The sequence below is a fragment of the Excalfactoria chinensis genome, chromosome 21 (assembly GCF_039878825.1).
Source record: "Excalfactoria chinensis isolate bCotChi1 chromosome 21, bCotChi1.hap2, whole genome shotgun sequence".
In the NCBI taxonomy this organism is placed as follows: Eukaryota; Metazoa; Chordata; class Aves; order Galliformes; family Phasianidae; genus Excalfactoria; species Excalfactoria chinensis.
Window position 1 is genome coordinate 1,977,337 of NC_092845.1, and position 27,194 is coordinate 2,004,530.

The 27,194-nt window shown below is 48.1% G+C and overlaps 1 protein-coding gene across 10 annotated transcripts; it reads left to right on the forward strand.

Annotated features, from left to right (window-relative positions):
• The first annotated feature begins 5,670 nt into the window (after positions 1–5,670).
• On the forward strand, positions 5,671–25,920 carry USP28 (ubiquitin specific peptidase 28). Of its 10 annotated transcripts, none has more exons than XM_072354830.1 (26): positions 5,671–5,769; positions 9,046–9,120; positions 9,896–10,028; positions 10,610–10,700; positions 10,862–11,024; positions 11,835–11,921; positions 12,798–12,935; positions 13,302–13,375; positions 13,879–13,955; positions 14,091–14,239; positions 15,872–15,999; positions 16,121–16,216; positions 17,309–17,503; positions 17,657–17,871; positions 18,176–18,246; positions 18,515–18,743; positions 19,645–19,836; positions 20,564–20,703; positions 20,876–21,061; positions 21,748–21,843; positions 22,743–22,921; positions 23,015–23,093; positions 23,348–23,427; positions 23,813–23,936; positions 24,371–24,569; positions 24,765–25,913. In XM_072354830.1, the coding sequence occupies exons 2-26, from the start codon at positions 9,067–9,069 to the stop codon at positions 24,938–24,940; spliced, it is 3,351 nt and encodes a 1,116-aa protein (XP_072210931.1). In that variant the 5' UTR covers positions 5,671–5,769; positions 9,046–9,066; the 3' UTR covers positions 24,941–25,913. The 10 variants fall into 10 exon arrangements, with proteins under 10 accessions (XP_072210931.1, XP_072210930.1, XP_072210935.1 ...); XM_072354829.1 differs by lacking the exon at positions 5,671–5,769 and adding an exon at positions 6,563–6,606; XM_072354826.1 differs by lacking the exon at positions 5,671–5,769 and adding an exon at positions 6,637–6,735.
• Positions 25,921–27,194: the final 1,274 nt, after the last annotated feature.

The following is a 27,194-nucleotide window of genomic DNA, read 5'->3' on the forward strand; positions in this document are numbered from 1 at the left end:
CTCTGTATCCTCTCCCTTGGGTTTTATGTCTTCATCTTAAAGAGATTTTAATGTAGTTCCTATCAGGCCTCCTGTTATCGGATATCTAATTAGTGTGATCTATTATAGCCTTGTATTACGCGCGTGCACACACAGCCTGTACGTTGGGGGCTCTTACGGGACTTTTTGTGGGATGTCTGATATAAATTGGCAGTATCCAGATCAGATTTACTTTCTGAAATGGTATAATGGGATTTTATTAGCTCTGTAATCTGCTGCACAGTAATTGCTTTTCTGAGAATCGAAGCGCTCGGCAACTCGAGTTTCCCTGAGCTCAGCCCGGCTCCCTGCACCTGCAGCACCACCACAGCTCTCGCACTGTTCTGGGCACCAAAACCCGGTGAGTTTTCCCTTCTTGAAGGGTTAAGGATGGTGCTCAAATGGGATCAACCCTGGGGTGCTGCATGGGATGGGCACTCGCTGATGGACGCAGCGGAGCAGGGAGGTTACAAACGAGATGATGGCAGAGCAGTGCTCTGTAGATTGCAGAGCAAAGGGCCATTCCTTGCTTCTATGGAGACAGCTCCCCATAAAGGCTAATAGGTTTTTGAAAGATACAGAGCACGGGGGGATCTGTTGGTTCTATGAGGCCGTTCTTTTAGTGCAGGGAGTGAGCTGGGTGCCCAGTGAGGGGGTCCCTCCTTCAGAACCCCAACAGAGCACATCCAGGACGTGGATGGAGCTAGGAGATCCACTTTGTTAATCTAATTACCACCATGTGGGTCGCTGCAGATCCTGATAGCTTTGCTCTGCACAGGGAACTTGGCTGACGAACACCTCACTGCCGTGCTGTCTGCCTCATTGTGATCCCATAAATGTCCCTCAGGTAAACAACTCCACACCTATAGAGGTGGGTGCTGGAGTAACGTGCAGATAGAGCAGCACTCAGCATCAGCAATGCTGCCATCCCAGAGCCAACCTCCAAGCCTGCATTAAGCAGGTAACACCGAGATCATGACAGAAGAACAAACGTTTCCAAGGATCTCACCAATGCGCTGATTAAAGCAATCATTTCTTTCCCCTCGTGGGTATGCATTGCAGGTAAGTGGTCCCTGCCATGGCAGTGCAAGTGCATGACAGCAGCAATGGAGTCAGAGTGTTGGTGGAGTATCCTGTTGGGGCTAATCATACATGAGCAGGGGATGAGGAGGTGACCCACTTGGTCTCTTCCATCTCCAATTCTTGTTTGCTTTGCCCATCTCAATGAGGGAGCGTGATTATGCGACTGCTGTAATGAGTTTAAATTTATCTCAGCAGTGCTTTGGAAATAAGATTTTATTAGAGCGATAGGAAAGCTTCCCCAACTCCTGTCCCCATCCTTACCAATAAAAATGCACAGGAGCCATAAATAAGCAGCTCTGCAGCAGCCAGGAAGGGAAGCGCTTCCACAGCCCCACTGTATTTCATGGTTTAATTATCAGCAGCACCAAGTTCTGTGGGCCTGGAGGGGACAGTTAAAATGTCTCTGCAGAAAGTGCTCTAAAGTGACGCTCTGCGATGAACGTGAGGCTGTCTGACAGTGTAAGAGAGCATCTCCTGCAAAGCAACTTGGTTTTAATCTCCTTTGAATGCTCTTTGATGAATGGGCCGGGCTGCACGGCACTAAGTGTTGCTGAAAGGGAATAACTTTTGTGCAAAGTCATCTGCTGGCTTTCGAAGCCCTCTGGCCACGAGCACTGAGCAGATGTGGGTGCTGCAGAGGGGAGGGGGGGCGAGGTTGGAGCATCAGTGCAATGAGGGAGCAGCCCTGGGTGTGGGGTGCAGCCCTGGGTGTGGGGTGCAGCTGACACCTGCACGGAGTGCAAAAAGGCCTTAGTGCAAACTTATGGAGCTGTAGCAATGCTGAGATGTGCAGTGCTGCGGGGCACAGCGGAGAGACCTGCACCCAAATCCAACCAGCTGCAGGGTAGTTTTGGGGGGATGGAAGAGTGTCAGGATGCAGCTGATGTTGCTCTCATTTCATTAACAGCAGCAGAAGCATTTCATGGGCAATTGGAGATAAATACCAGCGCTGTGCAATGAGCAGTGAGAGACAGCTGCAGGTAGGGGCTGGGACTGTGCCTGTGAAGAGCAGGGTGGGGGGGAGCTGTGAGCTCTCTTGTCTCAGTGCCCCCAACCACGCTCCTACTGCTCACAGGGCTGCACATTACCCCCTGTCACAGGGCTGCCCACAGGACAGACAGACAGCTGGGCACCACATAGAGGGTGCTGAGCATCCCTGGGGCAAACAGGAGGATGGAGACAAGAGGGTGGGGGTGGGGGGTGGAATTTTGGAGCCCAGCAGCCAAATGGGCACAGCTGTAGCCCGGTCTCAGAGAGCTCAGCAAAGGAAGGCGCTCTCTCTCTGCAAGCTGCTCGTATTTACTCATCTGCTTAATGAACTCCACTTGGAGCAGCTGCAGGGATGAGTCACGCTGTATTTCAAGGCAGCAAGTGGTGGTGGTGCTGTGCTGGCGTCAGGTGCAGCTCAGGCCAGGGGGAAGGGAGTAGCCATGCAGTTTGGGATCTCATTCTCAGCACTGTAAGCGGAGGGCTGAGCAGTGCTTGTTGTATGGGTGTGAGCCCCTTTTGTCTTCCTTGGGCTGTGACAGAGTGTGAGCCATGCCCTGCTTTGCTGTGGACCAGTGCCCCAACACAGCCCCTCTGTTGCGCTGCCCTTGGGGACGTGGCCAGCAGCATGCTGAGCATGATGGTGACCTTGGAGCTGTAGCTGGTGGCAATGGAAGATGTCCAAACCCACACTCCTAGGGAGGATGCTGGGATCCCTGTCCTCCCAAGGCTGGGAATGTAAACCCGGCAAAGAAGCTTGATGCCTTTAAATCCCCCATCAAAGCACTTTCCCTTCAGTTGCATTCACCATTAGACACCCTTCAAGTGTTAGCAATATTATGCCACAATTTCATTATCCATTAAAGCCAGGTAATAATAAGTACACCAAGGTATTTGGAGCCCATTGGCGTTAATGGAGGAGATCCATCTCATTCCGAGCAGGTACAGCAGCCGTGCGTCAGAGATGCGATATTACCCAAGGTTAGGCAGGAATTGCCTTGCTGAGAGCAGACCCACCGGTATTTAATCTTGCATGGCTGTCTTTATGGCACAGTGTGAGCTCGGTACCTCCTTTGCTGCTTTTCTCTCCCTTTTATTTTGCTGCTGCAACTTTCTGACCTGGTTAGGTGGGAACACACCCCCAGGACTGGGGCATTTCCTCCTTTCTTTTGCTTTCTGGATGTGGTTTGATGCATCCCCAGCAGTAGATGTGCACCAGGAGCTCTGCAAATGCCAAGCATTTCGAGGCACAAGCATTTCAAAAGGGAACTTCCCATCAGTGCCTGCTGCTTTTAAACATGACCCCAAAGTGTTTCTGGGAGAGCAGGTGAGGATTATTTGCTGTTTCATAAGGGCAAGTGTTTGGTGTCCATTGAAATCCCCCCAACTTATGGTCCCTGGTAAACATTTCTGGAACACTTTTTCATTCTTTGTTTCCATTGAACAGTGCGAATTGATTGCTTCCTTTTGATAAAATCAGGCTGTATGGAAAGATCTGAAGGTATGGAAGGAAGAGGGATGGGGACACACCATCAGCTCCCACTTGTTCTCCATCCAAGAGCATATGCCCCTCACCACAGTAAATTATCTTTGATATAACGGCACTTGTACCGTGCTTGACACTACAAGAGAATCACCAGTATCTGTCTCGCACCCTAATTAGTTACTGTGACATTAATCAGGCTGCTCAGCATAACACATACCCTCAGCAAACCCAGAGCTAAAAATACGAGGCTGAGTTTATATGGGCAATCAGGGCATTAATAATTTTTTAGAGGGAGTTGTCTCAGCTGCTTTAGGCAGGCACTTGTGTTCAGTCTCCATGCCTATAGATTTTCCTGCTCATAAAACAGACAAGAGTGACCTCAAGGTAAGTGTATTTTGTATGAAATGATGCACGGAAATCTCCTTCCTGCTCGAGCTCTGGCTTCTCCCAGTGGCTGCAATGTAAGGATGCACTGGGTTGCAGCTCAGCTCAGTCCCATGACATGATGGTACAGACATCGTGTATCTCCTAGTAAGATGGTCAGACAATGGGAAAGAAAGTGGTGATGCAGTGGCACATGGAGGTGGTGGAGTCACCATCCCTGGAGGTGTTCAGAACTGCAGAGCTGTGGTACCTGTGGGCATGGTGGGATGGGTTGGGTTGGACTTGGGAATCTCAGAGGTCTTTTCCAACCTGAATGACCCCCTGACTCTGTGATTCTATGAAGCTGCAGGAAGCCATAGAGGAGGAGCAGCTCCCTTCTGGTCTCCTCGGGGCTGGCCCAGAGCATCCTTACATGGACCACACAGTCTGGCTCCTCCTTACCAAGTTAAGCACCAAGTTTTGCAGTGCCAGCTGGCTGCTGTAATTGGCTCTCTCGTGGCGTTATTCACAGCTCTTCCCTCTTTCTTTTCCAGCTACCTTCCATCTTGCTTGTTAAAAGCCAAGGGTATTTCGTACAATTGGAATTCATTAGTCTTCCTAACAGAGGGAGCCTACTTAGACCTAAATTGGTGGTTAGCAAACGCGGAGATAATTCCCATGCGTTCTTATTTATCTTCCCAGTTCGGCAGCGTGTCGAGACAGCTGCCTCGGCGTCTGTCGGGGAGGCTCCAGCCAGCGGAGGGGAATACAAAGGTATCTGCCTTCTGCAGTTGGCGAAACTCAATATAAGCAAATTGGAACTCCGACTCGATTATCTCCCCGATCAGATTTCCCCAAGGCCCTAGCAATAACTTGATATTCTCAGGCAAGACTAGTCTTTTATGTGCAGGAAACAGGAGGCAAAAAAAAGATCACAACAGAAGTCGGAGATGGGCCGGGAGCTGTATGGCTCATTGCTCAGCGTGGGCACCAACCGGAGCCACAGTAACAGCCCCCTGCCTTTGGGATGGCGTTGCTTCAGGTGCCAAATCTCAGCATCTTTGCTCATCTCCTTCTGAATCTCTCCTTTGGGGGCAGGAAAAGGGCACCTCATTGAATAGTTTGGGTTAGAAGGGATGCTCAGAGATCACCTCATCCAGCTCTTAGACCTGCTCCCTGCTCCTCTGCTAAGGATGGGTGGGGGTGTGCTGAGCAGGTCACCCATGGGATGCACTTTTTCTACCCTAAACTTTGCATTTCCAGCTGCTCTGAATTACAGTTTCAGCTCGGTGGGGAGAAGGAACTCAATATCGGCAATATGAGAGCTAATTACAGGGCTTGCAGTTATTCATTACATTCATGTAGCATATTTCCTGTAATTAATACCATGCCCACGCAGCCCAATGTTATCACACTTGCCAGCACCTGAGTTGTGTTTTAGCAGCTCTTGGGATATCGGAGTAGGTTGGAACAGCACAGATCTGCTGCCGGGCTGAAGGGGATGCTGCAAACCATAAAGCCAATAATATCAGCTCTGGTGCTATGAATAATCCTGCAGACATATGAAATTGACGCTTTTTAACCTCTCCCTTTGAAAACATCCCTCCAGATACAGCTCAGATGCTTTTTTCTCTTGTGGTTGGAGCCAAGATTGACCCTTAAGAGCCCATGCTGATGCTCCCACACCTACAGTGATGTTCCAAGCACCCGCACTGCGAGGCAGCCGGAGAAACGAGGAGCTGCAATTGCATGTGACACGTTCCTGAGTGCTCCTCCATAGATGCAAAGAAGGAATTTGGCTTCAGCCCCCCAGGGGAGCTGAGCCTCGCCAGGTCATTGGGCCGAAGCAAATTGCCAATGTGCAATGCTGAAATCTCATCTGCCTTGTCCTGTGTGTGCAGCCGGGGCCGGGGGCTGCTGACAGCCCCTGTGATGAGATGCTTTGCATCCGAGATCCAGCAGGAAACTGGAAATGAGATCTTATCTCGCATCGGCACAGCCTCGTCCCAAGCAGAAGTCATACAAATGAGGGTTTATCAGAGAGCCCTGAGCCCTGCATTGATGGCTTGTGTGCTTCACATCTGCACTGAGCACCCCTGCCTCCTTGCTGAGCCTCCTGGTGCCATTGCTTTGGGTGGTGGTGATGGGGGAGGAGAAGCTTTTGCTCCCCAAAGCAGAATCAGAGTCACCCTGCCTTGTAGATCCCCATGTAGATCCAGGGGAGAACCCCCATGCTGCACACTTGGGCTCCACGCTGAGCAAAGGGATGCGGTGCTGGGCATGGGATTGCAGCAAGGCCGTGCGAGTGATCTGCAAATGCTGCTGCAAACCGAACGGCTCCGTGCTGTTCTGTGCAAAGACAGAGGATTTCAGAGCCTGTTTCCCATGCTGCTGCCTGCCCAGCATTGGAGCTTCGTTATGCACCGGGACCTTCACACCACAGACTCCCTGCAGAGGGCTCCAGCACTGCAGCTCCATCTCCGTGCTCGAAAGGGCAGACCTTGCAACAGAGGGCCTATGCATTGCATGCACCTGACTCCATATGGGCTCACGTTACGTGCATTGCATGCACCTTGCAGCTGCAGCCTTCGGGACCGCACGGAGCAGCCGCGCCCCCCGCCCCTCCCCGCCGCGGGACGGCGCATGCGCAGCAGGGCGGCAGGGAGGCGGTGAGGCGGGCGGTGCGACCCCGCGGTGCGGGGGGTTGTGGGGGGGGGGGTGGGTTCGGTCCGGTCCGGTCCGGAGGGATGACGGCCGAGCTGCAGGCCGCGAACGGCGGCACCGGCGGCCTCGAGGCGGTGAGCGGGTCTGAATGGGGCGGGAGGGGCGGCCCGAGGCCTCCCGGAGCCGGGTGGGTGGGTGGGTGGGTGCGGGGTGAGCTGCATAACGTGGTCTGCTGGGGGGGGACGGGCTCATATACAGCATGTGTGGGGATACAGCACGCACCCAGAGTGCCAGGGGATACAGCACGTGGAGTGTGCGTGGGGACACGGCATGCACGGGGACACAGCGCTTGCATCACGTGCATAGAGACACAGCATGCACAGGGACACAGCTTGCACCGGGATGCAGCATGCACGGGGTAGAATACACAGAGGGTGTACAGAGATGCAATGTGCACGGTGGTACAGCACACACACAGCATGCACAAGGATACAGCATGCACTGAGATGCAGGGCACACAGGAACTCACACAGGACACAGTGGATGCACTGTGCACAGGGATGTGGGCTCATTCTATGGGCACATTGGAGCTCTTCTCAGGTGCAGCAGGAGGCATAGATGGTTGTGCATGTTGCACAGGTGCTGGCGTGGCAGTGGGAAGCTGTGGGCCTGCAAAAGGTTCTATTTGAGGAGTGCAGGTGCTGCTGTTGCTGCAGGGTTGGAGGCCTTTTCACATCCGTTTTACCACTGGGATACAAAGCACTGCTGGGGATGAAGGTCATGGGCTCCCATCCGCCCTGCTTACTGCTGCTCCTGGTTCCCCCTGAACCACATTTGCATCTGTTTGCATCCACGTTTGCTCTCAGTTTCTCCCCCAATCTAACCATTGCTGCATGCTGAGATTCATAGGAAGGAAAACAGCAGAGCTGCTGCTGTTATCGCTCGTTAGCTGGCTGTGTCATTATTATCTCCATTCCCTCCCAGCCCCTTTCCAGCTTTGTCTGTTGTTTCCAGACTCTTAACACCAATAGCACTGTTGTTGTGACTCCTGTTTTTTTCCGACAGGTTGCATTTATTCTTTGCTTTGCTTTTGCTCTTGGAAGTGCAGCCGGCCTTAAGCTACTGTCATTCTGAGCCCTAAAGGCTGGTTTGCTTTAAAGGAGCAAACCCAAAAAGCAATGAGACAAACCAAAAGCAAGAGTGCTCCCCTCCATACTTCACACATCAGAGGTGCAGAGCATGATTCCCAGCCACAGTGTTGCACAGCTTATGTATGAAACAGCCCATGCAAAGCATTTATTAAGCGGTGACGTGAAGCTGTGGGCTGGTAATTAGTTTTGCTGTGTTTACTCTGTGAGTTCTTCTCTTGGTGAAGAAGAAAAGGTCCCGAAAAACCACTCCCTGGCCTCCCTTGGATTGCACTGTTGTGATGTGGTTTTGCAATGTGGGTTCTTCTCCAATGGAAAGATGTGCCCTGCAGCGTGAGGTGGGGTTGGGCAACCAGAATACAGCGTGGAGGTGGGAAATGAGCAGCGTGGTATAATTGATGTGCTGGGGAGTTTTCCTGTCCTGAGGCTTCTGGCTGTGCAGTTCTCATCATGCTGAGCTGGAGCACCCCAGGTGTGTGTGTGTATGTGTGTGTGTGTTGCACAAGGAGCTCCTGCTGTTGGTGCAAGCATGCAGACACATGGGGCTCTTATAAAGTGCAGGCCTTTGGGGATATTGACTCCTGTAGCACACATGCTGATCTTGTTCCATTGACCTTGAGTGCATTCCTCAGCTTTGTTACCTTCTGGGCAATGAATGCCTGTAGCAAAATATCCTTCACTGCTCTGTAGTTGAGGCTTCTTCATGTCCCTCCCTGGACATTTTATGTGACCAAACCAAGGCTGCTTTTTACTCGATATCCCCTTAAAGCCTATAAAAGCTTTGAGAAGTCATGAAAACAATTAGAGAGGTTTTCTTAAGGAAGAACACGTTGCTGGCTGAGCAATGACCTGCCCAAGCCTGGAGCTCCCTTGGTGTGGGAAAGAAAAGCAATGGAAGCCTCTTGGGCCCTTCTTCTGTCACCTCATTGTGAGTGAGAGGTGACATGCACAAGTGGCATGTGCAGCCAGGCTTAAAATAGCCCCCAGCAGCCCACGGGGAGCCTTATATGTCCTGTTGCACATGCTGGGCTTGGGGAGAGGGCTGCCAGGGCCTGCCAGCATGCTCCTGAACATACAACAGGTTGAAAGTGAGTCTGGAAATAGCAGAAACTAAGAGTGGTGTTCAGGCTGATGTTAGTAGAGCTGTCTGGCACGTGTGAGTGAGTTTCCATGTCCGCCTGTCAATGGAAAAGAAAGAACAAACGCTTCATTGTGAGGTTGGCAGATGTTTCAGGGATGGGTTGATGTCATCCTGGTCACCTTTTAACAGCAGCTTTGTTTGTTTCTCGACTGCAGGATTACCAGGTTTTAAACAAGATGAAAGAGATAACAGGAATTCAGGATGCTGATTTCCTTCACGCTGCTCTCAAGGTTTGTATGTGCCATCACTGCCCTTTTGAAAGAAGGCTGCTGGTGTTGTCCCCAAAATCAGGCAAGTCCAGGTTCTCTTATAGCATAACTCAGGGCTGGTGTGTGCAGGCCTTTTTATGGGCTGGTCAGAAGGTAGGAAAGCCATTGTATGGCCTGTGATGGTGATGCAGAGTGTTTTGATCATTGCCCTGAGGTGTATGGGCAAGAGATGAGTTGCATTGTTTGTATACATAGTATACATTGCATTGTATTGCATTGGGTAGTATTGCATTGAGTATTGCATTGGGAAGTAACGCGCACACAATGTTAACAAACGTGGACTGAAAGGAGTTTAACACTTGACTTCGTGGTCTAAAATGAACGTATTTGAGCTCTTCTCTTGAATGAGGCACGGTCAGCATTCTGCTGCTCTTCAGACGCCGTGTGCTGTGTTGTGTCACCATACCCACATACCCATCTATGGGTGTCTCCCTGTGGCCACGTGCCTTGGTGCACTGCAGACCAGCAGCTACTTGAATCTCTAGCGAGGGAAATGAAATTAGATAATGGAGTCTATATTGTCCTAGTAATAACGGCAAAGTGCTTTCCATCAGATAAGTTTTAGCCTTTATTGTTTTTGGTTTTAGTGCTACTTGTCACCAATAGACAGATGGCTTTCTCTGATGGCCAGAGGAAGCCAGGTTGGAGCCAGCGCGCCTATCTTTGCCACGGATGCATTAAGTTTCATACAAATGCAGGTGAATAACTATGGATTTTTTCCTTGTCTTTCTGCTAGGCTGCTAAGGGGAACCTGATGGAAGCACTTATTGTCCTCACAGAGGAGCGTGATCAGGAGCCTGTTCAGAACACAACTGCTGCAGAGCCATCCTCTTGGGAAGGCAGTGCAGTGGGCAAAGAGCCCCCACAAGGTAAGGAGCCCATCTCTGCTAATTCTGGGTCTCCTGAAGGCTCATTGTGTCACCTGAGCTGAAAGGGCTGTTCCAGAGCTGCTTATTTTCCTTTCCCATCTCGTCTGTAGCCACTAAATGAAGTGGCTCAGTTTGCTGAGCATCCTGAAACAACCGAAGGAAGCTGATTGTATATAAACATGCAGATTGTATGAAATGAAAACCCTTTATTTCTTAACACTGTGTCAGTTGTCAACACTGGTGTCAAGGCATAGCAAATACAAGCAGCAGCTGGGGTTCCTAATTCATTATCTCAACAGGTTTGGAGCATTCCCACTAGCTCTGAATTGGGATGTAAGGAAATCACGGCTGCGTGATCCTAATCAAAGGCACTTAATGGGAGCTTTGATTTTATAGTGTGATCCAAGCTAACAGAATCTGTGTTTAAATTTCTGGGGTTCTTTTTTATGCTAGGAAAATCTTTCCTTCATGAGGTTAAAAATCACGTTGGCAAAGCGTAACGTTTGCTAGAAGTCTCTTTTTAGAGGAAACATTTACCCACTGGTGATGGAAGGCTGATCAGAATGCTGTCCTGCCTCCAGGTGGTGCTGCATTCGACCCTGAAAAGAAAGGAGACCACTCAGCTGTTGCCTACAGACAGCTGGAATCACCGAAAGCTGGTGCTGCTGAGAGGTTGGTGATGCTGTAGGTTCAGAGCTGAAATGTTTTAGGGTGAGATGAGTGTTGTCCGTAGTGCCAGGTCCTGCCTGATAGCTGAATGCATCCCGTCCGTGGCTGGGGTGCAAGGCCCAGAGAAGGTGGTAATTCTCATTGACCTTCCTGTCTTGTGACAGACTGCAGGAGGTTCATTCTCCTGAAAACAAAAATCGCTCCAAAAGGAAACGCTGTGAAGTCTGGGGAGAGAATTCCAAACAGAGCGACTGGAAAAGAGTGGGTGATTGGCCCGTTGGGATGAAGAACATTGGCAACACGTGTTGGTTTAGTGCTGTCATACAGGTAACGTGGTGGTGGGATTCTGCAGTTTTGGAGACAATATGTCTCTATCAGTTAGAATTTAACATTAAACATGAAATGCTGACGTGTGTCCTCAGGGAGAGATAAAAAAGATCTTTGTTTTACATAATTAAGATTTCCTCTGCCAGAAGAGCACTTAAATGGAGTCTTTGCATCAAAAGATATGGATGCGTATAGTCTGTGTGCATGTGTGCAATTGGGTTCTTTCTTGGTGCATTGATTGTTGTACAAGTGCTTATTGAATGACAGGAACTTGATTGGAACTGATGATGTAATTATAGTGATGTTATTGTTAGCTCCATAATACGTGGGGTATCAGGTTCTGCCTAATGGGATACAGTGGCACGGACATTGGGACTAATAAGCAGCTCAGTGGTGTGTATTATCAGTGATAGCCTAAACAAGAAGAGACAACAGTAAGTGGGACTGGGCACGTTTGTAACCATTTTACATCAGCAGATAAATGCTGATCCATTGGCTCCCCATCCTTGAGAGGAGGTAAAGTAGCTGCAGTTGGGCTCCTTTCTCTGTGTCACTTGCTCCTGTGTGCTTTTCCTAATACTCCTTCCTAAGCCAGTTTTATAGCCTAAGAATGGGAGGATGAAATCTTTGGGAGGAGCACAAGGAATCTGTGAGGTGATCACTCAGGCTGCTCGCTTCTTAGTGCTTTCTTAGTGTCCTGGGACCAAGAGAGAATGAGGAGTGAACAGGAAAGGCTATGGGGTGCATCCAGCTGCAGTGAGTCAGCAATGTGGAGATGCTGATCGCTGTTTCTCTCTCCATTCCTTTCAGTCTCTTTTCCAGTTGCCGCAGTTCCGGAGGTTGGTGCTCAGCTACTCCTTCCCTCCAAGTGTCCTTGAGAGCTGTCGGACGCGCACTGTGAGTTTTCTTCATGTAAAGTTCTGATGTTTCCCTCTTGTGCTGCCCTGCTTTGTTATTTCTTCGAGCAGATTACATTGGGAACGAACTGAATGATTCTCATCAAGCTTTCCTCCAAGTGAGGGGCAGGAGAAACCTGCTGCCTAAAGCTTTTTTGGCAGCTCCAGGTTGTTATTTTTGTTCGTGTTTGTCGTAGAAGAACTGGTGTTTGAGTCAGTGTTTGAGTGCAGTGTTTTCACCCAGAGGGTGGTGACGCACTGGAACAGGTTGCCCAAGGAGGCTGTGGATGCCCCATCCCTGCAGGCATTCAAGGCCAGGCTGGATGTGGCTCTGGGCAGCCTGGGCTGCTGGTTGGTGACCCTGCACACAGCAGGGGGTTGGAGCTGGATGATCATTGTGGTCCTTTCAACCCAGGCCATTGTGTGATTCTACTTGTCAGTGTGAGGGTGCATCCAGCCCCAGCGCCTTCCAAGAAAGGTCAGCAGAAGGTGCTTACAAAATACTTGAAGAGAAACGTGGAACACAGGATTATCTTCTGCTTGTTATGTCGTTCTCCCGTTTAGGAGTCTTTGGTGTTCTTGTTTTTCTTACTGAAAACAACCCAAAGCACAGACAGAATAACCTGATAAGCACGCTGGGCTTTTGCCTTATGTTTTAGCCCTTACTTTGCGTACCTCAGAGTTAGTTTTTTCCTCCCATGCATCCCCTGGAAGATCACATTGCTTCTGAGCAACACCGCACGTCCTTCTGCTTTTGTCCTTTTTAAGGTCATCTCTTCCCATGGATGTTAGCTTGGCTGTTAAGGTACGTGCACGTGGTATTCTGCAGCACCTGGTTTACAGTGCAGGAAGGGTTTGTCTTCTTTTTGTGTTGCAGGGTAAAAGAAATATTGCATTCATGCAAGAACTTCAATGTCTGTTTGCTTTAATGCTGGGAACACGGCGGAAGTTTGTGGACCCTTCTGCAGCACTGGAACTCTTAAGGGATGCATTTAAATCAACAGAGGAGCAGCAGGTAAAACCATGAGACACCTGTCCTCAAACCTGCACTTGATAAAAGAGGAACCCTGTGTGGTTGCATCCTTTCCTTTCCAGAGGTCTCTTGGTGTGTTTGGCAGCAGGCAGACAGCTGTCTTTGGGTTGTGGGGGTACAAGCTTGGTCATCGACCAGCCAGCACAGCGCTGCTGTGCCCCATGCCAGCTGGGTGGTTCGTTTCCTCTTACCTGCACATGAACAGGGTGTTCATTACTGGTGAGACTGAGGTTTTGCCCTTCTTGCAGGTGAATGGTACCAACCGGGTTTTGTTAGAGCCGGTTTGTGAGACCAGCAGTGTGGAACCACTTTCTGCTCTGTGTGTTTGACTCTCTGTCTCTCTTGCAGCAAGATGTGAGCGAGTTTACACACAAACTGCTGGACTGGCTGGAAGATGCATTCCAACTCGCTGTGAACGTCAAGTGAGTTTTTGAAGATACCAGGAGTTCAACCTGTCACTGAGGAGAAGCAGATTTTCAATGTGACTGCTTAGTGCATGAGGGGGCTTTAAGCAAATGTCCATGTGTGAGGAAAACTTGTTTGCTGGCTGGTAGTGATCCCCCTTCAGCCTGAAGTATGCTTATAGAGCGATAGATCTACATATCTTGCCTGAGTCTAAGGCTGCATTCGAGGCCACATCAGCTCTGAGGGAGCTCTGCAGACTGGTGTAAACAAATAGATGAGGCTTTTAGGAGCTGTGTTTCCATAAGACAGTGCCTGCATATTTTCTTCCTTGCCAGCATAAGTATTACAGTGTGCTTTTGAGTATGAGAACGTATGAAGAGCTTCCTCTGTGTTCTGTGCTGTGATAAAAGCGTTGCTTTTGATCGTAGAATGATTCCCAAGCTGAGGGCTGGATGATGAGTTAGGACTTTGTGTTTTGTGACCTACGAATGAATTCAGTGCTTTTTTCTCTCTGAACCAGAAGCCCTGGAGACAAATCTGAAAACCCAATGGTCCAACTTTTCTATGGGACTTTCTTGACTGAAGGTGTCCACGAGGGTGAGTGCATAGAGAGCTATGAGCACTTCATTTCATGCATCTAACCCGGTGTTTACAACAACCTCTTGTGTTAATGGGAGTTGTTTTGCTCACTGCAGTTAGTTCATGGGTTTTTGTGTCATTTTCATCATTCAGGCAATACTTTTTCCAAGATCGAAACCTTTGGTCAGTATCCCCTTCAGGTAAATGGTTATCGAAACTTGAATGAGTGCTTGGAAGGAGCCATGGTGGAGGGAGAGATGGATGAGGAGACAGCATCTCAGTCAGTGCAATATGTACAGGAGGTTAGTTGGAAGTTTTGTTGTTGAGCTTTCGGTTGCTTTCTAAAGAAAAACTCAATGCATGTAGCACAGGTGTGTCTCAGCATAGCGTGCTAACTGTAAATAGCAATTGCAAACAGTCTCTAATTGGACACAGTGATGTTTTCTGGCTGCCTGGGATCTCACGTCGCTGTATGTCAGCTGTGAGATGCCGAGTCTGCTTGTTTGTAAAGTTGCGTTGTCCTGTATAACCAATTCAGGGGCTTTGTTTAAAGATAAAAAGGTAACCGTCTGCTTCTGATGCAAGTGTGATAAAGTCTCTCTCTTTCTGTTGAAGCCTACCTGTACCTGAGTAGGGGGAGAACCACTGCCTCCTTATTTTCGGAGGGTAAAAGTACAGTGCTTATCTCTATGGTATGCCATTTGGAATTTGTATCTTTCTCCCTATTACAGTGTGTGTTCTTCTCATTTTCACTCTTATCTTCTGACTGTGCTGATTTATTTAATTTCCTTTTTCTTCATTTATTTTTCTCTTCTGTAAACCCACAAATCACAAACCAGTCATAAGCTACTTAAAAGCAGCAAAGTAGAAAGCTGAGGTGTCCCATTGCATTCAGCATCCTGTGTGTATTAAGAGTAGCTGAAGGTTGGTTTGAGAAATGCACAGAGGTGTCCGGCTTAGAAAGGACAGAGAAAAGCTTGTTTGTTCTGGGAAAACAAGTGGAAAATGTGTTGTTACTTCCTAGGAGGACTGCATGATAGGGGGGGCATAGAGGAGAAGGTGTGTTTTGTTGTGTGAGTGCATCAAGGCGTCAGTGGGGTTCATTAGAACCTACGTTTTTTCCCTGGGTGGTAGGTGTGAAAATCTTTCCTTCTCTGTTTTTACATTGTCTTGTTCTGAAGGCGAGGCTTTAAAAACTGCTTTATAAAAGCATTTAAAAACCAACCCGATCACCTCCACTGTAAACATCTTAGATCTCAAATGTGCTGTGGCCCTTTGGTGGTGTGGGGCAGGTTTGCTATGGCAGGGTGCGAGATGTGAATCATGCAAAGGAAAATATGCCCTCATTGTGTTCACAGGGAGTGCTGTGTCAGGTAGGTGGAGGGCACTTGGGGGTGCTTGTGATGCTACGAGCCCATAAAGGCAAAGGAAGAAGTTCAACTATGAGTCTTTCTTCCTCTGTGGCTCTTTGCAACAGTCTATCAAATGGATGGGAAGTGGATTTCTTGTTTGAATCTCCCGGATGGAGTAGTGTAGAAACAGAGATGATAAGGAATAAGGTGCTGCTTGAGGACTCCTGTCTTGTTACTCATCATTGCATGTGATGTATGTTGGAAAACAGCTGTCTGTTGGAGGCTCCGACGTGCAGAGCTGATGTTGTGTTTGTAACTTTTAGTTAGTAAGATGTGGAGCTGGATGTGTCAGGCAATGAAAATGAACTTCCTTAAGGCAGTTTGGAGGCTGCTTAGGGGTAAAAGCATAAGATGGAAGCACAGAGCTTAATCTCACCGTCGTTCAGTTTTCTGCCTAGTCACTCCATAAACACAACCTACATCCAGTATTGAAAGGCAGGTGTTTAGGATGGGTCTGAGACGTGATGCTGAGCAACCATCTTAAAACAAGTCCCCTCGGGGGCATTTCTGCTTCTGTTGCAGCGCTGGTTCACCAAACTCCCCCCGGTGCTGACTTTTGAACTCTCTCGATTTGAGTTCAATCAATCCCTGGGACAGCCAGAGAAAATCCACACGAAGCTGGAATTCCCTCAGACTATTTATATGGACAGGTGAGTTACTCTCTTGCACGGCGTGTTGAGCCAGGATGGATTCTGAAGTACTTATGGGAGACTGCGGATCTGAGAGGTGAAAATAGGTTCCCCACGGTGAGGCTCTGTGTTGCCTGTTTAGGTACCTCTACTGCAGCAAAGAGCTTATTCAGACAAAGAGAGAAGAAATGAAGAAACTGAAGGAGAAAATGCTGATTCTGCAACAGAAACTGGAAAGGTGAGCGGTCAGCTACAGCTACTCTTGTGTTGTATGGGAGTTTGGAAATGGATTCTTCTAAACAGCAAGATGGAAGAAAGCACTGGAATAATAGAATCATAGAATGGCCTGGGTTGCAAAGGACCACAATGCTCATCCAGTTCCAACCCCCTGCTATGTGCAGGGTCTCCAACCACCAGCCCAGGCTGCCCAGAGCCACATCCAGCCTGGCCTTGAATGCCTGCAGGGATGGGGCATCCACAGCCTCTCTGGGAAACCTGTAGGGAAGGCTGAGTGTTGGGTCCCTGTGTGGCATCGTGCTGGTCAGGCTGAGATGGAGCTTATCTCTTTCCTAGCAGCTGGCTTTGCTGTGTTTTGGGTCTCTGACCAAAGAGGAGCTGATGGCATGCCCACGTTTTGACCACTGCGGGGCACCAAGGCTTCCTCTCTTTCCCTCTGCCCATGAGATGCAAGCTGTTGGCATGCAAGGCATGCTTCTCCTTGGAGGAAACACGGGGCTTGGAGAGAGGTGTTTGCAGCACGGGGCTCCTCTTCTTGCTGCAAAGACTTTGGAACAGCCGAAGAGCTGCATGTCTGTGGGACACAAGTGTGTGTGCATGGACACCACATGGTTCAAAAGACAACAACTTGGACCCTGCAACCAAGTCTGTGTATGGTGTTACAGTGGATCTGTGTTATTGAGTGAGAATTCATTGGTTTTTTGTTTGTACACTTAGGAATTGATATGTGCAAGGATTGCCTTAGGTAAGTGGTGTGTTATTCCACCTTCACACAAAGTGGAGGAGTATTTTGGAGCTAAGGCTATCTGTCAAAAAGGAAGCAGCACTGGCTTTCATTTAATGAACCGAAATGGTTGAGCAATATGTAAGTAGTGCATGGTGGGATGGCAGCTTTGGGATGTTCCGTGGGCAAATGCATCCCAGGGTTATCTGATACCAAATGTATTTTCCAAACAGACCTAAAAAGAAACACTCTGTCTGTAAATAAATAGTGTCACAACCAGATTTGTAGTTGCCTGTTTGTTGTTTGTCTCAGGTTTAACCGGACAGCTCTATTCCTTTGTTAATGGAATGCTTTGCTCTGTCATTGCAGGTATATGAAGTATGGCTCCGGCCCAGCACGCTTCCCACTGCCTGACATGCTGCAATACGTCCTGGAATTCATCACTACAAAGCCTGCTGGAGCTGTGTCCTCTGCCTCCATATCTTCTACTGAGGACTCTCAGATGATGGACAGGCAGTCCCAGGGCGAGTCACTCATTCAGGGGACGCCTTCACAGCCTGACAGGTTGGTAATGGAAAGTAAAAGCCATTTTTTGGAGAACACGTTAACTTTCAGCTATACTGGTTTTGTCTATCATTAACTGTTATGCTGCTGCAGTATAGACTGATGATGAGCCTGCTCGGCATGCTCAGCTTACAGTTGGCTTTTGCTTTGCAGCGTGCTTGATGGAAAGGATGGTAAGCCTGAAGATGAAGCTGTCCTGTTGGCGAATTCCTCACCGCAGCAACAACTGAATGCACCTCTGCAGCCTTCTGGTCCACCAGCAGAGATATCGGACTGTCCTGCTCCTCATGTGGCTTCTGAGGAAGAGATGAACCTGGTGACAACATGTCTGCAGCGATGGAGAAAGGAGATTGAGCAAGATGTGCGAGGTCGGCCCTAAACGTTGGTTGTGGTTTTTGTGTTTATTGCCAGCCCGAATCCCCCTCTGTTGCTTCTGAATTCATCCTGAGCTGCACCTTCAGGTCTTTCTGCTCATCTAAAAATGACTCGTTTGTATGTTTTGAGGTAGATGGTATATTGTATATTGACCAGCTTTACATCTACCATCAAATAACCATGTATGGGTTTCAGCTCTGCTGTTTGGTGCATTCTGTAGTTACTGCCTGGCTTCAAGCTTTCTGTTAAGGGTGGCGTTTCTAGGTATTTTTTTGTAATTCATGGTGTCCTTGGCAGATCTGAAGGAGTCCATTGCCAGAATCAGCCTATCCATTGATGAAATGTACAGTGACCCCCACCTCCAGCAGGTAGGAGATGCCACTTCATGTAGTAAATACTAACCTGATGATGCTGATAGTGCATCATTACCTGTCAGTTCAACTTTTTCTTTTAAAACAAATCCTAATGTTGTTTTTGCCATTAAAAGCCAGCTCTTACTCAGCACTAAATCGCATGTGTGAATCAATTCTTGCACAGGGCAATGGCTGTGAATGTATTTTACATCTTCTTCATAAAGATCAGACAGATTCCTTTACTAAAAGTGAGTCTGAAAGCTCTGTCCATCTGAACTTGCAGGTTCCCTATCATTTGCATGCTGTCTTGGTGCACGAAGGGCAAGCAAATGCTGGTCACTACTGGGCCTTCGTATATGACCAGCCTCGGAAAAGCTGGTTGAAATACAATGACATCTCAGTGACAGAATCGTCGTGGGAAGAGCTGGAGAGAGATTCATTTGGTGGCCTGAGGAATGCCAGTGCTTACTGCCTGATGTACATCAGCGATAAGGTGTCCCACGTTGTTGCAGGTAGGGGAACTAAAGCTGTTTTGACTCTGATGCATTATGTTCTCTCTAACCTGCATCATTACCAAGCCCCTCGGTGTCTGTGTGTTATGGCACTACCCCCTGTCTGCAGATGCTGAAGTAGAGAGACCAGCAGGAAGCTTGGGTGATGGAGAAAGGACATACATCATATATACAACACTGTATATTCAAGCTCTCTTTTTGCCTCCTATCTGACTTAATCTTTAGTGATATCATCACACTGAACCCACATGGAGTCTTTGGTTACACAGCGTTCTCTGTTACGTGAGATGAATTATTGGTGGTCATGGCTTAGCCTTGCAAGCCTGTTTGCAATTGCCAGCATATAAATAGTTACATGGATGAATTATTGTGCACGTGGCACTATACATGGCCAGCAGCTGGAGAAGAACCTAATAATTTCATGCGTGGTTCATTTTGATGTAATCAATAGCAGCAAACAATAGAGGACTGTCGTTCTGTTCATTGCTAAACATTGCTGATGAGAATTTGGACGCTGTTCTTTGTGACAGGTCTGCTTCTGGAGTGAACCCACAAATGGTTTTTTTCTTCTATTTGATACAATTTCTGTTGCTTTAAAGAAAACGCTTTCTTTTACAATGAGGGCACAAGGAAAGATGGCTCTGGTAGAGGGAATTGTCATTCTCTTTGCGTAGTCTCGTCGAAAGCTGATGTTTGGTGGGTTTTGTGTTATTTCAGATGTTGGTACTGAAGTAGATGGAATTGAATCCAGCATGGAATTCATACTTGGGAGCCCACATTGCTTTTGTGTGATGCTGTAGATAGGTTGTCTCAAGCCATACTATGACTGCAAGCAGCTTGAGTGCTGCACTATGCACAGTGGTAGCCTTTGGGTACAGGCCTGTTTCTGACCTTCTTGCAGGTGAAGGTGACGGCTCAGAGGTCAGGCAGTTCCAGAAGGAGGTGGAGGCTTTGTCCCCAGAACTGAGGCGTTACATCCAAGAGGACAATTGGCGGCTGGAGCAGGAGGCAGAGGAGTGGGAGGAGGAACAGTCTTGCAAGATACCTTCAACTGCTTCTGAATCTCAAGAGCTCTCTCCTGAGTCGGGACTAGGTGATGGCATGTCTGATTTTGCAAGCTGTGTTGAAATTAATGGTCAGAAAGACCACTGCTGTGGAGCCTTGTTTAATATAGGGGTATTTAAGGGGCTGTTGAAGTAGCAGAGGTGCTGGTGGGAGCTGTGTCCTCGCAATATATAAAGGCTGCTCCTCCTGTTTTTGCGCAGTTGTGTTTCCAGGCTTGTCAACAGAAACAGCCTCTGAAAAGGTTCCATGGGGTGTGTGTGCATGAGCCCATGATGGAACCAGGTTCATGTGGGATGGCTGTTCAGTCATGCACAGAAATGCTCCAAAACATTTTAGAAGGAGACAGAGAAAGAAGATATAATGGAGAGCAAATGCTCATTATGATATTGTATTTTGATGGAACTGAGCAGCTCACTCCAGACTCAGACAGTGTTAAATTAGCATCTCGTATCACATCGTCTGGTGGTGCAGCGGTTTAAGATGTTAATGAAGCCATTACTTTATCTTGGGCCGTAATTCCTAAGGATGTGCACTTCTGGTAGATGGTTCCATCTCATTAAGGGCCACATAACAAGGTGGGTGATCATTTCTAATGTGCGTGATTGTGGAGCGCTGCTTACAGATAAAGAAGTTGGTGTGGATGCTTAGGAGATGTGAGAGGGCTGCTTCACCCTCGTGCATTTCTCTTCACCTTTTACTCCCTGTGACCGAGCTCTGCAGTTCTCCTTGCTCACACCACATCTCTGCCCTGACAGGTCCATCTGCAGCCCACGAGCAGAGCCTGCGCTCTCTGTCCTCAGAGCACGCCATGATTGCAAAGGAGCAGACTGCCAAAGCTATTGCTAATGCAGCCGATGTCTATGAGAAGAAAGGTGTGGAGGCAGCACTCTGCGAGGTAAGGACACAGCCCAGAGAGTGGCCAGCTGCTGTCTGTGTGTTATTTTCCTCAACCCACACCCTGGCTTTTCCATTTCTTTGTGATTCTGTAGCTGTTTATTTCGACCCACCTTCTGCTTTTCCTCTATTTTGCTTTTGTTTTTTCTTATCCTTTTTCTTCTCGGCCGCAGCCAAAGGAGGTAGAACCAATGAAGGCCCAACCGGGAGAAACAGCCTTTACAGTTCAGGCAGAACAACCTCAGGATGTGAAAGAAACAGAACCTGCTGCCCAAAGTAGCTCACAGATCTCGGAAGTGGAAATCCCCAGTGTGGGGAAGGTTCCTGTTAGATCTGATGCAGATGGATATAATGAGGAGGTACAGCTCCCAGTGCAGGCGCTAATTGCTGTCCATCACTAACCTCTGACTTCGGGGTGATTGACTCACTTGTCTGTCGTGGAAGCAGTGCTGTTTTCAAAGTGATTTCTTCCCCGTGTAGAAGTGCTCAAGCCAATTTGTTTAGCAGCTTCTTTCCTGAATGCCATCAGAGGAGCAGCTCTGTAGAAGCGTTCAATCATTAGATCCACTCAGTGTTCCTGCAGGTCTGTGTCAGAATTGGTCCTATTTACAAACCTCCTTAGTGCCTTCAGAGCTTTGTCCTATATATGTCGAAGGGATGGAGCAGTCGCAGTGTAACTCAGAGTATCCCAGCTCCTGGTGTGTTGAACCTGGTTAACCTCACTCACACACACACAGCAGCACTCTAGAAGCTGTCTTTTCACACTGAAAAGTGGAGTTCACTTATAGGAATGCAGAGATAGATATTGCCGGAGTATATTTAATGCCTGCCTGTATGAACTTAGCACAGTTAATTCCTCTTCCACATGCACTGCTCTCTTGTGTTGCTTAGGAAAACTGAATGGGATGCAGAGGGGGTATGGCTGGTGTTCTTCGTGTTAGAATCCAAAGTTCTTTCCTCCCTTCACCATGTCTTCTCTTCTTCTCCCGTCTGTTACTGTTTTCCTCGTTCTCGTTTGTGTTTCTTTTCCTGCTTTCCATGGTAGGTGATGCTGAGTCCAGCCATGCAAGGTGTCATCCTGGCTATTGCAAAAGCCCGCCAGACCTTTGATCGCGATGGGTCTGAAGCAGGGCTCGTTAAGGTATCCTCGTTTGCTTCATTTCCACAAGCATGGAAATCAGTGTTCACAGAATGAAGGCTCTGTGCTATGTATAGAGACATACCAAGCAAGTGAAAGGAGAGGGCCAGGCAGTTGTTTTGCTAGATAATGGCTTTTCTGTCCTGCAGTTGTGTTTGTGCTTGCATAACGCCACATCTTTGCATCCCAAGTGTTTCTTGGAGCTTGTAAGAACTGCCTTCTCCCAGAAGGATATTTGCTGTTTGTACTGCTTGTTCTTTCAGTGTCAGTAATTCGCTTGGTCTGGATTTAAAAGTGAGGCTTTCTTTGTCTTTCAGCATCTGTTGCATGTCCTTGGTGCTGTTGTCAGGACATGAGCGCTCGTGACATTAGTTGTGCTCTGGAATGTGCATGCTCATGATAACTTGCCTTGCAATTGTGCATGGAATTGGGGGTTCTCAAACAACATAAGCTGCCCAATGTTGGCTCTGGCGTTAGGTTTTACCACCAGGTAGATTTAGTTAAAAATACAGCATGGGGAGAAATCTCCTGTGTTCTTTATAGAGGGGAAGATAAATGATGATATGCTCACAGATATAAGAGCATTGCAGTTGATGCTGACAACTCCTTCGCTCACATAAGAGGAATACCAAACCTGTTTTGTATATCCCACTCTCTCAGGAAGCCATTCAGATACCTGGATGCTTCAGAAAAACCTCATGTTTGATGCACGTGCTTCTAGTTTGGAATACATCATTCCCAATGTTTATGGGCTTCTAGTCACCAGCAGAGCACGGCTAAGCAGCAGAGATAGTTATCCTCTATGGGCATCCCATCATTCTGGGACAGTTTTAGGCTCCACATCAGCCGCTGCAGAATTCAGACTGATGAAAGGCCTCAGTGTGTGTGTGCTTTCTTGCCAGGCATTCCACGAGGAGTACTCCAGGCTCTATCTCCTTTCCAAAGAGACCCCGACCCCTCAGAACGATGCCCGGTTGCAACACGTGCTCGTTTACTTCCTTCAGAATGATGCTCCCCAGCAGATTGTGGAACGGACCCTCCTTGAGCAGTTTGCAGACAAAAACCTCAGCTACGACGAAAGGTTTGTTCAGTGGGTTCCGAGATGAAGTTTCTCTCATCTGGAAGCAACTGAGGTCATCCTTCTCATTCTCTCATCTCTTCCCATGCGGGGCAGGTCAATCAGCATTATGAAGGTAGCACGAGATAAACTGAAAGAGATCGGTCCTGATGAGGTCGATATGGAGGAGTATAAGGTGAGTGTCACCTTTGGCCTTCTTGCAGTCAGAGCTCACGCCTCCCAAACTGGGAAGCTGGGGATGTGGTTCAGAGCGGTGCATGCACAGAAAGCAGAAGGGGATTAGCTGAGCTTTAAGGGATAGTTTGCGGTTGACTGAATCAATTTGTGGCTTCTGAGAGAGTTTTAAACTCTTCATGGTGCACTTGTGAGTTATAAAGGAGTGTGAAAACGTGTTGGAGGTGACGCTGACACTGTTTGCTTCCTCAACAGAAATGGCATGAAGACTACAGTCTGTTTCGGAAGGTGTCTGTTTACCTGCTTACAGGGCTGGAGCTGTACCAGAATAGAAAGTAAGTTTATTCTAATGGTGACTTTGGACAAGATAAGCTACAACCCAGAAATAGAGGCTGTTTTGGCTGAACTACTTCTTTCAGACCTGTGATAGCCAGTCTCCATTCAGCCTTGTGATGGGGGACAGTGTAGTTTATTCCTGGCTCGCTGTTTGCCCTTCCTTGAATGCAGAGCCAGCCCTGGTTGTGCTGAGTACACTAGCTATGTGTCTCTCCTTAGCATGTCCTCATCTTTCTCCCGGTGAAGCTGTACAATTGCCGTCACATTTTGGCCCTTTGGGCTGCTGTACTGAAACTGAACTGTCTAGAATTAGGCACTGTAATGGATTTAAGCACATTTTGGAGTGTCCAGAGCTTGCAGGCTGGACAACTGACTCTCTTGTAGGTACAAGGAGTCCCTGACCTACCTGATCTATGCCTACCAAAGCAACACCGCTCTGCTGAAGAAGGGAGCCAACAGAGGAGTGAATGAATCGCTGATCACCTTGTACAGAAGGAAGTGTCTCTTGGTGTGTAAAGGAGGAGCTCTCGAGCCATTTGGGAGGGTTGTGGAGGGGTGAGAGCAGCCCAGGGAACATCATGGAAGTGTAGAATAATTCAGGGAAAAAATGTTTGATGTGACTCTCTAGGAGACTTGGTAAAGCAGATAAGAAAACCAGAATGAGGAGTAAGCTCTGTATATTTATATAACGATCTGTTAATATGTACCTAAATATATGTATATATATGTATATAATTTATCAGTTTGCTTTCTGAAGTGTGATTGCTTTGGCTAACAGTTGCTGCTTCTCCAGAACCCAGTACCCGGTTCTGTTTGTCTTTGTGCTGCACAGCTGTCCATGGAGAGGAGCTGAGCTGTGTTCCATGCTGATTATCATGCTGATTATCAGAAGACCATAATGGCTTTTTAAAGAACTTTCTCAGATTCTCTCTCCTCTCCTAGAAGCTGAATGAGGTGGCATCATCTCTGTTTGTAAGCTGTGAGGAAGCTGACGTGGCAGAGGGCATTAGCATCCTGAATGAGCTGATCATCCCCTGTATGCACCTCATTAACAACTTCGACATCTCCAGAGAAGACATGGATGCCATTGAGGTCATGAGAAACCGCTGGTGCTCCTATCTGGGACGAGAAGACATGGACGGTAGGGAATGGTCAATGGCCACCTGCATTACCTTATTCGTGCTGTTAGTGCTTAGGGCTGTGTCTAGGCCTTAACTAGAAAAGAATGAAGGGGCTGCTTAAAGCACTTCCTGAAGGATCTTAAAATCAGTGTTGTAGCACGTTTGGCTGTTTCTGTTTCAGTCCCATTGATTATATCATCCTCCTCCCCCGGCAGCAAGTCTGCAGATCAGGCTGGGCGAGCTGCTTCCCCGCCTGCTCGACGGCTCCACGGAGGTGGTGGTGCTAAAGGAACCCCCAAAGATCCGTCCCAACTCCCCATACGACCTCTGCAGCCGCTTTGCAGCAGTGATGGAGTCCATCCACGACGCCTCGACCGTGACTGTGAAGTAGATGGCAGAGCTGGCACCTCGGAGTGGCACACTGTGAAGCATCCGTGCTCAGCATCCTCCCTCCAGGTGGTATTCACAGAGGGGAAGAGGTGATTTCGTGTTGAGACCTGTGTGCTTTGTAAATAGGAGCAAACGAAAAGCAATATTGCACTTCTGAGATAAGATGTTAAGTGGGAATGCAAAGGACGTGAACCACTGTACTAATATGGCACAGCAGGTACCTGGCAGTTCCACCTGCCTCATTTTCTTAGGACCAGACGAGGATACCTTTTCTATTGTGGCAACTTTATACCCTGTCCAGCAAGCACATCAACAGCAGAGGAAGGGTTTGGTTTGATCTGGTGAGCTGAGCTATTGGCTGTCATTGATCCATCAGACACGTTTACATCTCCCTAAATTATTAGCTGCAGTATTTATTCAGATCTTGCCAAACTTCTGTCTGAGAGGAACAGCAGCTCCCACTCTGTATGTTGTGTGCAGTCACGCGTCCAACTGCATATTTCAGTTGAGTTCAACAAGCGTTTCCCTTTTGTGTTCTAACTGGCAAAAGAAAAGGAGCAGGATTCTTCCTCTGAGAAAGGCACAGTCAAATAATGGCAGTGACGAGGGACAGGATGGAGCTGGTAGCTTTATGAGTGCTGCTGGCTCAGGGCATAACAGCCCCGGGGTGTATTACCCTCTTGGGATGGAAAGTGAACTTGTTTCTCACCTCTGGTGGATGTTCAGTGCTGGATGAGTGATGGTAACTGCAAGGCCTAGAACCAGCCCCTTTTTAATTCCTGTAAGACAAAAAACATGATGCCTCGTTTGGAGTTCCTTTTGCTGGCAGCCTCTGATTGTGTTTGAACTCTTGACAGCTGTTTAAACCAAACTGGGTTCTGGGTAAGTGGAGGAGGAAGCCTGTTTGTTAGGACTATGCAGTTTTTCTAAAGGTGCAATAAAAGCATTTGTTCTATGTTAGAATGAACAAGTTCCCTCTGTACGTTTGTGTGTTGTTCTTTGGTTTTTATTTCCCCTCTGTTTGTTACGCCTTAAGGGGGTTCCTCTTGGCTACAGCAGGAAGAAAGGGAAGCAGAGGAAAAGAAATCCATTGGCAAAGCAATGCGGGAGTGTCTGTCCCTGGATGCAGCTCCAGGTGTGAGCACTTGATAGCTGTGCAGTGCTGAGCTTGATAGCTCCTCTTTGGGTCTGCAACAGCAATGAAGCACTGGCTGTGATGCATCTGACTGAGCCCCTTCTGTGCTGGTGCTGATCTGAAGCACTCTTTAGTTACCTACAGGTGGGACACACTGTGCTGGGTTACGGTGCTGTCTGGTTTTCTATCTCACTGTTCTCTATTTCTGCTATTCAGATTGAGCAGTGTGACCAAGGGTTCAGCTCAGTGCTGCTGTAACTGAAGGCCACGCACCCTGCCCTGCTGTGTCTGCAGATAACAGTGTGCTGGCTGGTGCTGGGAAGGGCTGTGCTTCCCCTGGAGCTGCAGGGAGCTCTGTGTTAGCTGGTTTTAGAGGGAGGGGATCTGCTGTTCCAAAGCAAGCAACAGGAAATAATGCATTCACATCGAGTTAGTAAAGAGGAGGAAAAATCCATGTTTTCCAGCAGCCAAAATCTCGGAGTATTTTCTCCATTAATCGGGGAAATGAAACATTTAATTGCATATTGAGCTGCTAACGTGGTCCTACATTATAATGGAGCCTTTACCTTCTGTCATCGCACTGAGAAAACACAGATTCTTTTCAGCAGCTGAGGTGGAAAGGAGAGAAAAAAGGGTGTTTTTGGCCAAATGGAAGACAGATGTTTGTGGGACTTCTTCCTGGTGCAGCGTTGGTTGTAATTAGCAAAGCTGTGTTTGAGTGAAATTGTCAGCCAGGTCCCATTGCTCCATCAGTTCCTATAGAGGAATAACTAACTCCTATGGGAGTTGGTTTATCTTGAGTTCTCTTGAAGGCTGGAACAATGATCTGTAGGAACTCAAGCTATGCTTGTGTAAAAAAGTGAGCCAGGCCTGTTGCAACTGATGGCTGTCACAGAGCAAGAGCTGCTGCTGTTCCAGCCTTGCTACCTTGCTCCATGCTGTTGTGATGGAGAAGACCCTGGAATGATGCTAGCTCTGCTTTATATCTTAGGGTTGTAGGGTTTTTAACAGAGCCTGGGTTCTTGGTGCCACACTCTCCATCACTGCTCGCCCTGCACAGCAAGGAAATGGCCACAATTTCAAGGTAAGTTTTGCAATATTGTGTCATTCCAAGGCGTTC

Bases quoted from the DNA above. Each gene is read 5' to 3' on its own strand.
- USP28 (XM_072354826.1), top strand. From the start codon at position 6,685: ATGACGGCCGAGCTGCAGGCCGCGAACGGCGGCACCGGCGGCCTCGAG. The intron at 9,121-9,895 runs GTTTGTATGTGC...TCTTTCTGCTAG, and splicing joins TCCTTCACGCTGCTCTCAAG to GCTGCTAAGGGGAACCTGAT. The intron at 17,504-17,656 runs GTTGGTAATGGA...TTTGCTTTGCAG, and splicing joins ACGCCTTCACAGCCTGACAG to CGTGCTTGATGGAAAGGATG.